The following is a 14,924-nucleotide window of genomic DNA, read 5'->3' as shown; positions in this document are numbered from 1 at the left end:
TTGAAAATAAAAGATAAAAAAACAAAATATTTAAAAGGCAGTATAATTATTGAAAAGTTCAGTATTCTGAGTGAAAATAAAATTTTTACAATTATTTTAATTATAATATTAAATAAAAAATACATTTTTACATATATTTAATTAATTTACTTTTGTTAATTTCTAATTAATATTTAATATAGATAAAAATAGATATTTGTTTTAATTTAAATATTTCAAATTAATAATTTCTAAGTTAATAATTAAATAATAACCAAAAATGGCTAGAATGTCCAAATCATTGAAAAAATTAATAGAACATTTATGTAGTCCTTGTGTAAGTATTCAACTTTATAATATTATTTAAAATTTATATATTTTTTTTATATTTATTTATAAAATTTTTATAAATGTATACATAATATACAATAAAAATATATCATACTTTTTGAATTGAAGCCAAAACAAAAAAAATGTTGAGTAAATAAATATTAGATAATTTTATGCTTCTGTCTCTTCAAAAATATCAACATATTATATTTTCAAATACTTATGTACAAGAGAGTAAATAAATGGTTTATTTATTATGTTTTTCACATTTTTAAATAATAAATGATGTTTTTAATTTTTGTCTTTGGCAGTGAAATTTGAAATTTGAATAAATAATGAAGAAAACAAATCTTTTCATTTATATAAAATTTTTATATATGTATGCATGTATATTTTATAGAATAAACAAAATTCAGAAATCAGTTTCAAGGCCCCCCCTACAAATTTCTTATATATAATTTTGTATATAAAAATAAATGTTATATATACAATATATTGCGTTTCAATAGAATTTTTGAAATTAAAATAAATATGTACATTATAGTATATGTATACTAGATTATATACTATAAATTAATCAGATTATATGTAGACATTGTGGTTATTAAGAAATTTTAATATTTTATACATTCATAATACGGAGGCTTGTCTCCACTTATATTTATAAAATGTGATTTTTCTTTGTACGTACATATATATAGACTACAAATTTCAAAATTTTACGAAATCTTAACAAAATGATACTTTGAATATTATGAGTAATTATTTACCATAATAGAAAATAAAAATTATATGATCTGCAATTTTATAAAGATAAATATTTTTTCGTACATATTATGTATATTTCTATTTAGTCTCGTGATTTGAAATTGTAAATGTATTTTGAAGTGAATTTATTTTTTTAGAAATTCTGTGTTTTATTATTTATTATATACACTATACAAAGAGCTATGGTATTTGTATTTAGTTTTGAATTTTAGACAACTGCACGTTGTCTTTGCTCAACATAAATGAAATTGCTTTTGTAAACCCAATAATTTTTATTGCATTCTTCGAATTTTTCTAGCTGGAATAAATAATAGAAAGAGCTCTTATGGCTGCAATAAATATGACTAAAATATTAGAAGAGTAAACAAAATTTTCTAAAATATAATGTTTATTCTAATCAAAAAAAAGTTGCTTAAAATTCTTGTCTAATTTTTCAATTTGATCTAATATTAGCTTACTTAAATGTCAAGGATAACGTAAAAGCTACTAAGTGTAAATCCCTCAAATAAACACTTTTTTCAAGAAATTTTAAGGAAAGAAATATACATGTATGTAAATTAAGCGCTCCAATCTATAAGCGATAATTGCTATATTAAAGGATAAAACTACGAACAACTTTTTTAGATAAAACTTTATAGAAAATTACAACTTTAAAAGAGAAAGATAGAAGTTTATAACAATTGTAAAATCACATTGGACTTTAATATACAATTATTCCGGAAGTTGACATTATATTGTTAATATTGCATTTGCAAGTTGAACACATCAATTGTACATGCTTCTATAAAAAATTTTTAATATAACAAAATCTTATTCTAAAATTTTATTCTTTAATTTTAGACACATTCTTTTATACATTTATAGCTGTTATAATTTTTAAGCACATTTGTATACCAAATATTTTTAGTAATTTCCATAAATTATTTTTTTTTGTTAATTTGGAAACACTTGTGCAAATAGAATCCATTATGTTTTTATATTAATGTTCTCCAATTATTTGAATTAAGACGAAAAAACCAAGAATTTTTTAATGTTGTTTATTATTTTCCAATTTATTATTTGTGAAAAGAATATAAGTACACCAATTAATTGTAATAATAATAACAATAAATACACATAATTTTAATAATAGTTCAACTATTTAAATTTAATAGGAATTTTAATTTTAAAAAAGCAAAATAACCTGATGGAATTAATTTGTTTATTATTATTATTTCAAGCAAATTTATTTACCTAATTAATAAAATTTACGCCTTTGAAACAGGGTAATGACGGATAAAATTCATAATAATTAATAAACACTATTTTTTTAAATTTTAGATACGACAGAAAAGCTTATTAAATTTAATTTTATAAAGAAAGAAACACGACATATTTGCCCCATTTTGAGTAACAAAATTAACTCAAAAATCAAATGAAAACAACTCTAATTTCTCACTCAAAAATTTTTCTCATCGAATATCTCTCTCCATACCTTAATACCACTTAATACACACATGCATATATAGGTACTTTTCTAACTAATTTTTCAAATCACGTAGCTAATTCTTAAATATTTTAATGAGTTGAATTTTTCGATGAGCTGAACTCAAGATAAAACTAAAATTTGTGTTAGCCTAAGTTTATTATTATAAAAATAAACTTGAAATATCGCACCAAGTTTGATTTTGAATTAGGCAGAAAATGCAAAGGAAATTTCCATAGATTTCATAGATTTTTTCAATGAAAAAAAAAATTTATGGAATAATTATGAATTTATGGAAAGTTTTGCTATTTTATAAAAAGCTCAAATTTATTAATATTATGTATAGAAAATACAGGACCGAATTTTTGACAGTGCAATGGATTTTACCACATATTTGACTCGAAAATTCTGTACATGCATATGTATATTTGAGATTTACATATTATATTATATATATTTGAGATTTTATGAAAGCCTTGGTGGCCTGGTAAAAATTATTCATTCGGCCTTGAAAATTCAACTTCTGGCCTGTAAAAAACAAATTTCTTTGCAATTACAATTTAAGTGTTATATAGATACAATACAAATATGCTCATTATGTAAAATATTTTATATAAAATACGACCTAAATAATTGATATAAGATTAAATAATAAAAACAAAATAAAATTTTTATGATAGGATAACAATATTATAAACAAAAAAAAATTATAAAAAATCGACTGATATTGGCTTTATTGATTAATCGACAAAGCCAATCGAAAAAAAAAATAAAATTTTTACACCTTATCAGGATTCGGTCTTGAATTGAAAAACGGTTTTCTGTTCTAAACTAAAGTACTTTTTTTAGAAAAAATGTTTTCGATATTTAATTTTTGAGTGTTACATGAAAATTATGTATGTTCATATGTATATGTTTTATACATTTTTTGTGATAAACAAAATAATTTTTTTTCTTTTTGCACATAATACAAAATAGGAAACAGTTGAACAATTTTTAAAAGCAGATTTGGTCACTAATTATGGTGTTCTTTTACAGAAGTATAACACTGCAAACAACTTTGGAGTTGTTGAGAAATTTTGCATAATATGCATGTATTAAAACATTTTCCTAAAATTTCTCTTTTGTGTTAATATAGGCTGCTGTAGTTAAAAGTATTATACCTACATCTAAAATGTTATACTCCTAAAGTTTTTGAGTTGATAAAATTTTTAAACCGTTTAATTAATTATTTGACATTCAATTCAAAGAAATCAACTCATGATCAACTTATCCAGTGAATAAATACCATTTTGTCAAAATAACAAAATTATTGCATATTTATTTAATATTATAAATTATGTTATTTAATTTTATATATGCATGTATATGCATGTTTTTCAACACTCATTGTGGACATTGCCCTTGGTGGCAAACGTATGTATATTTTCACTTAAATTTTACTTTCGTATAGAGATTACACATTATCATAAACAGTATTGTACATAAACAAATTATAATATATATTAAAAGATTGCACATATTATAAACATATATTACATATTTCAATTAAATTAATTTTTGGCTTAATTTTTTATTTTGATGTCTGTGAATAATGAGTAATTTATAGAAAAAAAAAAATTATTAATTTCAAAAAGATAAGATTTTATTGTATAAAAAATTATTATGTCTCATTTTGTATATAAATGTAAACATACTGATAACAATATACAAATAAGGTAGGTATGTACACATATTGATATTTATTTAATGGACTTGCAATAGGAATTTGCAAAACAAAAATGTTTTGTTAAAATTCACATTTAAATTAGTTCCACCATCTGTGTTCCGCCAAATTATTTGTACGTACCATTCAAAGAATATGTCATAACAAATTTATTGTTCACTCTTTTGCAGACCCTAAATATATATATGAGTGCTTTCTTGTTCATATTAATATGATTATCAATCAAATTTTCTGCGAATGTTATGTATGGATTAGTATTTTAACAGCATACTCTTTATTATAGAATTAAATAAATATTTATAAAAATTTTTTTTGTAAATGCTATAAACAACTTTTGATATTTTATCAATAACAAGAAATTTTTGTTAATTGTTATTTTTTTATTTTGTTTTTTTTAATTCGTAGTTGTTTTTAAATTAAGTTTGTTCTAATTAAATTTTAAGTTAAATATAAGAGGAGTATATACATATACATATGTATACATTTGGAATTGTTCGTATCAAGTCTGTTCTGGGATAATTTGCCGAAGCATATTTTCGGAAATGATTTAATAGCTTAAATTCATACCATTTCAAATAGTTATTGGGTTTTTTATTGTGTTCCTGTTATATCAAAAATAGTCGCGTTAGATTTATATACAATAGCATATTATTTGAGTATTGAATAATATCAACTATTAATTTTGTAAAAGTTTTCAAATTATTGATTATTACATACATGGTTAAATTACTTTTAAATTCATATGGCAGCTAAGATCACCATCCAAATCGCATACAAATTAATGTGGTATTGAGATCGACTGAATTATTTTCTGAATTATGTAATATGGATAACATACAGATAGACATAAATACATATGTAAAAGCTAAATTCAATCTGCAGAATTTAAAGCCGATTATTCTGTTCTTTTTATGTCAGTCTAAAATATTTTTCAGCCTTAAATCATCATTATTTTTTAAATAAGTGAATCAAAAGTATAAATGGAATATCTATAATTTCAAAAAATATATTAATGTTACAGTTTAATTCGTTATGTTAAATAATTTATTGCCAAAATATCTGATAATTTAATATACATAATTGCCACGTAACACATAATTAGTTCTATATGAAAAAATTAAAAAGCTAAAAAATACATTCTCTTTAATTCGAGTCTGTAATCAGATTGAGTTGTTAATTGATTCACAAACATACAAATATGTTGGATTATATGAATAATATGATAGTACATAAGAACTTCCATTTATAATGTACGAGTGCAAATCTAATATTCAAACTGAAAGAAATTAAAGTCGTTTTACTCAAATTTTCTTATCAATTTCATAATATGAAAGCAAATAGCTAGTAAATATGAAATATTAAAAACACATTAAAATAATAATTTCACTCAAAAATTATTTATATTCGACTCATACTCAACACAGTATTAATTTTGTTCAGGTAAATATTATTTGTACATACTAATTATGTACATACATATATTATATTATAACACAGTGCCAATGCCAAACATACGTTTTATACATGTATTTGTATTTATTCAGGAATATATTGAGTGTAATATTAAATAAGTAAATATATTTTAAACCAAAATATTTTTTGGATTTCTATTTATTATAAATAATTTTACAAGCAAAGTCTGATCAGATATTATTTTAAAACCACATCATGTAAGAGAACGTGACATGCATACACCCATACTTGCATAAGCATATCGTGATATACGTCATATGTTTATACATACTTACCCATTTCTCATATGGAAAATTTTCTATTTTGTGCATACTAAACCAATATAAAAACTGTAATAAAACAAAAATGATTGAAGAGAGTACTAAAGTAGTGAGCTAAATTTTGCAAAATAATATTTTTTATACCTCTTTTATACCTAAATTTTATCATAATATTTATTGTGCATATAATGATGTACATAATACATTTGCAATAATATAAAGAACAGCTGTAGCTAGCACTGCCATATTGTTTTGATATCAACTTTTTATTAAAATATCATGCTCATAGTCATAGACAGATATGTAATAGTATAATGAAGGTAAAAGCCAAGAAGAAGTAAGATTATTTTAACATCATGTAAATAACATTGTAAAAAAAAAGAATTATGCCTAAAGTACTTCTATTTTGTTTTAATTTTTTTATAAAATCATTTTCCGCAAAATATGTACTTAATTGGTGAGTATCATCTAAAATTTTTTTTGCTACTGCATAATATCCTATAATGCTTAATACTGAATTATGTAAAATGAACGATTGTGTACAAATTCGGTCAGCGATTCAATATGTAAATTTAACTATACAAGTGTTTCAACACTACAAGAGTTACCTAAATATACCTACATATTTCATAGACAGATGCGTAGTTTATTTAAGGAATGGCATATGGTTATTGACGAGATATTAAAATAAATCGCATACTGGGCTACAAAAACAATTAAAATATACATATATGCATATATGGCAATGCCACGATTACAATTTTTATAATATTACGATTTTTCAACTTCTCTTTTCTTATATGGAATTTAACAATATATTATTTGTTTTTTCTCACACAATATATTTTACTCAACTCAATTTACAATAATTACAAACATTCATTATCAAAATAACAACTTACTAACATTTTGTTATGAATCTTCTAGATTATTATACCAATTTATTATTTACTCACCTTACCTTACCTCTTTTTATAATATTTATATATGTATGTATGAATATTTATTAAGATAACATTAAATGAATAATCTGTAGATATGAGTGTGTGAGTGAAAAAAAATGCACTCATTAAAAACGTACATAAGGTTTGAAAATGAGTTTTAAAATCAGTTATTCATTAAAACTCGATTAGAGAAGTTGTGAAAATTTTCTATAGTGGAAACTAAACTTTTTTCAAGAGGAATTAATTATTAAAATTTTTATACTATTGAAAGTGACAAAACTTATTACAAAAAAAAAAATAAAAAACAAGAGTTCTAAAAAAAGAAAGAAAACAGAAAAATAAAATTTTAATATTTTGGTTTTCTTTATACTTGAGTAAAATTCGATTTTAAAAGCACAAAGGAAATTTCATTCAACTCATTTTATTGAGAACTTTTTGTGTTTTCTCTTTTTTTTTTAATATAAATTTTATTAAAAGCAAATAAAAATTTGAAGGATTTTTTTCTATAATAGCAAAAATAAATTTATTTATGTTATAATTTTAACAAATTGTGATTAATAATTGTGTTACGTTAATATTATAAAATTAATTCAAATAGTACTAAGAGCGTTCCTTATAAAGTTAATTAGACTTTCTTTTTACCAAAAAAAAAAATAAGCAAGTGAAAAAAAAAACCGTGATTAATTTTTTGTAATTAATTATTTTTGTTTTTAAAATTAAATCATAATTTATTTTATTTAAACAATTTAATTAATAAATTTAATTATTATTACTTTTAAAATTCCCTCTCTGCGATTGCATAATACTTAGGTACCTAATTATTTAAGGTGCACTTTCAATCGTGGTAATATTAAAAAAAAATTTTTTTTAAAGATTTTTAATTTGTTCATATTTGTACAAAATTTTTTAAATTTGTTAAATTTGAAATTTTAATATTGTCAAAAGAAGTACATATTTCAAAACAAGCAACAATATGTCGTCTCTTACACAGGTAAATATACCTAGTATGTTTATGACCCTAATAGAAATTGAATAAATTTTTAAAATTTAATTTAAAACATTTGAAATTTTAAAAGAGTTTTTTTTATTAACGAAAAACAAAAATTTTAAATTAAATTAATAATAAATAATTTTTTGAAATATTTGACAAATTAACTCACTTTATTCACTCATTAAAGATATTAAAGTACCTTTTACTTTTAAACTATTGTTACAAAAGTACTTTTCAATCATTTGGTTTTACTGAAGTAAAGTATAAACTAAAAAATATAAATATAATTAATTTTTACAATATATTAATTTATTAATTAAGAATTTTAATATTTTTATTATTTTATATAATTCATATAAAGTTTTACAGTTTATTAATAAAGATTTTTTAATTACGCTTTGTAATTTCCTTCTTTAATTTTTTGAAAATAATTTCAAGCTGACAAAATTAAAAATATGAATTTCATGCTTTAAATGATTACAGATCTAATATAGTCGATCTAAAAATAAAAAACAAAAATCGCGAATTGCTGATTTAAAAACTTATAACTTGGACTTGCTGATAAACTCATAATCAAAGCTGAAGTAAATTGGAAGAGAATATCGAAATAAAAGACTTCGTTCCTAGGAGGCTGGTGCATGATCATTGTAAATAACCATAAACCAGTTTCTGACGTCATTAAGTTTACTATGTAGGTGAAGAACCTACCAGACTTTACTCAGTATAAATTTTTAAAATTAAGAGCAGAATGAATTAGATGAAAAAAAATTAATAATCCTTAAAAGATTCAATAACTCGAAGTACCTATATGATTATATTGCGAGCGTAAAATTCAAAATAGCTTATCACTATACATTTTTAAACCTTTCTATTATTTTATACACTACAGTATGAATTACGGAATTAATTAAATATGTTTCAATTTTTTTTTCCTGTTAAGTTTAAATTCAAATTCATTTTAGAAAGTAAAATATTTTGCTTATCAGTGAAAAATTCAACAGACTATTTTAGGTTCAATCCCATACACTCATACGCTAACGTACATAGATTACAGATTGCGTTGGCAAAATATGCCTTACTTATATTTAAGAATTCTAAAAATAGCTTAACACTTTGCTGTTGACTATTTTGGTTTATGATTAAAATTAAATTACTCAATTCATACTTTATGTATACATATTTTTCCTTTTGTGTTCTATTTTATATAAAATTTCAAATTGTATGCATATTAAACACTGTTTTTTTTTTAAATTTGAAGAATTTATTTAAAACTTAAGTAATATTAATGAATAATAATAATTGCAACTTTGTAAGTAAAATATGAAAACTAAATATTAAAATATTACTTGTAAAATATGAAAACATTTACTTACTCAAACATTCAAGTGGAATAGACTTTATTTAATACATAATCCATGAAAGAACCTATAAGGCAATTATAATTAACGTATTGATGTACTTGAAAACCGGTATTGTTATCTATATACGTACGTGTGAATTTCAATTGCATTTAACTTCATTAATTATTGTGTTGCTAAGCTGATTTATTACTTTTATTTTTCTAATATTGTTTTCAAATGTATACAATATTAAGTATATAAATATATGTATACGTATATTTCCAGTATGTACTGAAGTGGTACTCAAATAAATTCACAACGTATTATTGTTTATTTGTACAATTCTTTGCATTTTTAATTGAATTTTAATCAAATTTACTTCCGATTGACTTCAAACAAATGAGTAAATATTTACATTAATAAAAACGTAATAAAAACAAGGCATGCACATATATAATAATTAAGACAGATTTCTAATACAATTATTAAATAACGAAAAGCATAATATGCAAATTATTTACACATTTTATGCGTCACTTATGTGTTAACTTGACTATAAAATACATCTGAAATATTTTTTTTATTTCTGAGTTTATATGCATGTAATTAATACATATACTATGTAGAATATGTATGAACATTTGTATGCATTCCTTAACGGTGTTATACGAATGCGTTTTCAATATTACACTGCATAATAGATTGCACACGCATTATGTTAAATGGCATAGGTAGCCACAATATTTAAGTTTATGTTATATAATCATCGTTTTATTGACACGATTTGCTCTAGAATTTTACTCCAATTCTTTATGTACTTAAGTATATAAATTTTCTTTATGTACATTTATGTGTGTTTGTTAATTTCGATTTAAATATCAAATTACATATTTTAACAGACATTATTATTTTCGATTAATCATAGAGATTTTAACTATAAATTTAAGTGTTGTAAAATTTTATCGAACTTATTTACTTAAGACTATTACACTAACATACGAAATTAGAAGTTGACAATCTCCGCAAGGTCATTGTAAATTTGTAAACATATAAATTAATTGCTATAATTTAATATCAAAATTAAAGTAGTTTCCTATTTAAACATTTATAATTTTACTACTTAAAACACTAATATAATAAACATGGAAATATTTACGATAATAGATTTGTAAATTTTTTAACACTTTGTTTTAAAAAATTGAGAACGGTTTTTCTTAAAATGAATTTACATGTACATAACGTATGTACACTTAACAAGTAAATTAATAAATATCGTAAATTTAATTTTTGTATCTGACAAATGAAATTTTCAATGCTACTTTCTAACTTCAAATATTTACCTTAGGTTAAAAGCAACCGAAATTAAATCAAGATTTCAATTGACATAAATTCTTTTACCTGTGGCGATTTTGCCTCAGGCCTAATTTCAAAGTTTAAAGAATTTAAGTATATACCTAATCCCCTGTATTTTGTATATAATGCGATTCTGTATATTGTTACTTATTTAAAATAATATTTAATTATTCAGGTTTTTCTGAAGAAAAACCAAATACATTTGCGCAAATATTTTGCAAATTATAAAGTTTATAAATAACTAAGCTATCTAGTTTTCAAACACAAAAATTTTTATATCAATATTATTAATGTCGAATTTGTAACCCCGCATAAATAATATTTTTACCTAATTTTAATTCCGTGCTAATAAATAAAAAATTAACATATTTTAAAAATAAAAAACAAAAAAAAAAATTTGAATTATCAAAAATAAAAAACAAATCTTCGAAAAACAATATCGAAATCTAGTCAATAGAAAGTCATTACTCGTGGAATAATTTTAGCTAATTTATATAGATCCAAATCCAACTCACACGAATACTAATTATGTATGTATATGTATAAAGATTTGTTTGTTAGTAAAATAAATAAAAAATATTAATTTATGTATTTTTTTATCCACTGTTTGACTCTTTTTTGTTATGCTAAACAGAAAGAGCACTTTAATGTTTGCAAAAATCAATAAAAAAGAAACGTGTATTATTTTGAATATAACAAAAAATTAATTATTTTATAGCACAAAAAAATAATGATTGAAGAATTGAATGAATACAAAATTTTTAAGGCTGGCTATACACAAATGTATAAAACATGCAAAAAATTGAAGGGTATTGAAATTTAAATATTGAGAGCTGTCTAAAACCTGTGAATATTACATGAGTGCACGTTCAATCCCATAATAATATTTTATTTTCTGACAGGATTTTGGGTACCAAATAAGATTTACATCTCAATTGCGATGATAAATTTTATTTAAAACAAAATCAAATTTGTAATTACAAATTTCAAGATTTTAATTTTGATATCAAACTTAAGGTTATGAACAACAATTAATGACTCAAATTTCCTATTTACTTATTTTAGAATCCGGTACACATTGCCTATGGTGATACTTTAAAGAATTCATACTTCCGTTAAGACGTATGTGTTAAATATGAAACTTGGAATCAATCGTATCGTACAAAATATATATACTCGTACAAACATTAAGTTTAATAAATAATAAAATAAATAAAATTATAATTTTTTGTTATTTATCTATTTTCATATTTGCGTAACACAAATTTCATTCTAAGTACATATCACTCTGTTTTCCAAAATCTGAATGAGTAAGAAAATAATAGAGTTTTTGTCGTATCATCAATTTTTTTTGAGTATATACGAGTAGCAAGTTCAACGATCCATAAAAATAGTATTTAAAAAAAAACATGTTAATTTTTAAAATGTACTCAATTAGCAAAAATTTTTTAAGTATAAATTGTCTATAAAAAAATTTAAAAAGAAGTCTGATGTGAACAGAACATGCCCTATAAAGAGTATACATTGTATAATGTTGGATTATATTTTCAACTTCTAATTATTTTATTTTAATCAATACTTTAATTTTATTTCAAGCATAATATTATATCAAAATATTATGAAAATGTGGAGGTTTATTGAGTCACCAATAAACGGAACTCACGCATTAAATTTCAAAAAATCCGGTCGATTATTCTCCTAGATAAAAATATGAAATGTGTCAGTAAAGAATCTACAATAAAATTTCGAGGAAATGTGTCCATTGCTCGTTCCATGCAGATATATAAATATTCGTCGGTGCAGTTTAATTTGACTTTTAAAGGCAACACCAATTTAAGTTAAAAAATTGTGTCAAATTGGGTTTAAAACAATACCGCTCTTATTTTATATGATTTGGTTTGCTAAAAAGAATCATAATATGTATAATAATTTATAAGTACATAATATTTATTGTTATAATGACTTAATAATGAAAGATTATATTATTAGTTGTAACATCTAAATATATCAAATTCTAATATCGAACTTAAATTTTCATGAAAAATACAATCATCATATTAATCTCATAATGCATTAAGTAACTACTATTATGTATATATTTTATATAAATACTTATATACTTAATATATATATATATATCTATATATATATAGATATATATATATATATATATATATATATATATATATATATATATATATATATATATATATATATATATATGTGTGTGTATGTGTGTGTGTGTTTAAACTCGATTTATTTTCATTTTTTATCGAAATTTGATATTTTCATTTCATTATGAGTGCTGTATTCACTATTCTCTACAATTATCTTGCTTGATTTTTTTCATTAATATATGTTACGTACATACATATGTATATTTACGTTATATTGAGTAAATATTTATATGCGTATTTCTATATAGTTGTTCAAAAATTTAACAACTGTTTTAAAAGAGGATTTATTAGCATGCGGATTATATACTTATAGAATATCATTCATTTACTAAAAATATATCGTATTCATAGTATACATACACGTACGTATGCATACATCATACACATACGAATTATATACACAATCTATAGTAAACAATTAATGACAATTTAATAAAACTGGAAATTATTTAGTAAAATAAGTGAATTAGAGGCCGGTACAACATAACTATATATCAAACTATATATATTTTAAATTTTCTATAATAATTAGAAATATAGTTACAAATTCTAAAAATTAAGTATAAACAAAATCTATGGAAAAATTAACATATATATAACTTGTTTCTGAACGTTTTAAAGACCCATTTTATAATCAACTTAAAAAAAATCAAAAGGTTAGCTTTTAAATTGCAATTGTATTATTCCACAAAATTCTTTAGAAAAACAAATAAAAAATATTTAACTAATTTTATGTAGAAAATATAAATATATATATAATATGTATGGGCATATTATATACTTAATCAAATTTTTAAATAAATGAAGTTTAGTGTTAATTGAATATATTTGATAGGTATATACTCTTTAAGTTAAATACCTTAAATTAAGACTTTAAATTTGCAATCAAACTATACTATACTTACTTTTCAGAATATATTAAATCAATACATATGTAGATATAGGTATATTAAATATTTTACGTTGTCTTAATTTGGCAATAATGGTATTTTGAAAAATTCAGGAGAATAAAATCCTGTTTAAAAATACAATAATCATTATTAATTTTAAAGTAAAAAAGTGATCGAAGCTGTGAAAGTAAATTACTTATAATTTATAGTTAAATGGTTTATGGGTACAAGTTTAATCTTAAACACGAATTTACATTGTATTTACACGGTAAATCTGTAACGTAGTATAATCTCTGGGTGGTGAAAGGTGGAATAATTTTATGAAAGAAATCGTTTTTGTGAGGGCGGGCGCCCTCGCGTTGGCGCAAATGAATATTTTACACAAAAACCCCCGTTTGAAAGTTTTTGGTTTTGACAAAAAAATCTATCAACTTAAATAGATATAGCTTCCCTAATTATTAACCGATTTAAAACAATGAAAAAAATGTCAACTTTTTCACAAAGTGACCAATTACTAAAAAGTTTTTCCTGTTCAATTTTTTTTCATAATTTGAAAGATTTTTGATTGTTTTTCAAATTACCTTTTAATAGTTTTTTTTCTTTGTACGATTCACCGTTTCTGAGATAATTCGGTTGTAAACTGATCGGTTTCCAGGAAAAATCGTTATTTCACTATAAATAAAAATTACATATAAACAAAATGAACTAAATCAAAGATAAAGTGTAACCCATAATTATGCGAGCATGAAATGCAACCTTTCGTTCACCCTCTATACTTAGCCGAAAAATATTTTCCAGAACGATTTATGAGCATTTTTCTTCTTAACAGCTGCAAAATAATTTAAATACCTTAACTACTTGTAAAAAAAATATAAATTTAAACTTTCCATCAAAAAACAAAAAAATTGAAATATTATCGTGAAAAAATAAACAGCCCGCCATTCTCTCCCAATCAACTACACCTATACATACCTATATACATAATTTTTTTTGTGATTATAAGTAGTAAATAAATAAAATAAGAAAACAAGTTGAATGCTTCTTTAATCATTCATATACCCCCATAAAAAGATTAAAAATATCAATTTTTAATTTATTTCTACTAAAAGTTTTTAATAACTTGTTTTTAATCAGGGCTTCATAAACTTAATGATTTTATTCAGATAATAAATACAATAGTTATACAATATCTATCAAATTTTCTTATCATTTTCCATACTATTTTTTG

At 22.0% G+C, this 14,924-nt stretch overlaps 1 protein-coding gene across 2 annotated transcripts in view; it reads left to right on the top strand.

The window, feature by feature from the left end:
- The first annotated feature begins 151 nt into the window (after nt 1-151).
- LOC129606047 (choline/ethanolamine kinase-like) overlaps nt 152-14,924 on the top strand; it is a 33,434-nt gene continuing 18,661 nt past the window's right edge. The window contains exon 1 of one of the 2 annotated variants that reach the window (XM_055516099.1): nt 152-316. In XM_055516099.1, coding sequence (XP_055372074.1) covers nt 260-316 — 57 coding nt within the window. In that variant the 5' untranslated portion in view covers nt 152-259. Of the gene's footprint in view, nt 317-7,598; nt 7,937-14,924 lie in introns of those variants that run through there. The other variant, XM_055516100.1, reaches the window with a different exon arrangement.

The sequence above is a fragment of the Condylostylus longicornis genome, unplaced genomic scaffold (assembly GCF_029603195.1).
Source record: "Condylostylus longicornis isolate FDR11 unplaced genomic scaffold, ASM2960319v2 ptg000017l, whole genome shotgun sequence".
In the NCBI taxonomy this organism is placed as follows: Eukaryota; Metazoa; Arthropoda; class Insecta; order Diptera; family Dolichopodidae; genus Condylostylus; species Condylostylus longicornis.
Note: the sequence above shows the minus strand (reverse complement) of the source record. Positions and strands in the feature narration are given on the sequence as shown.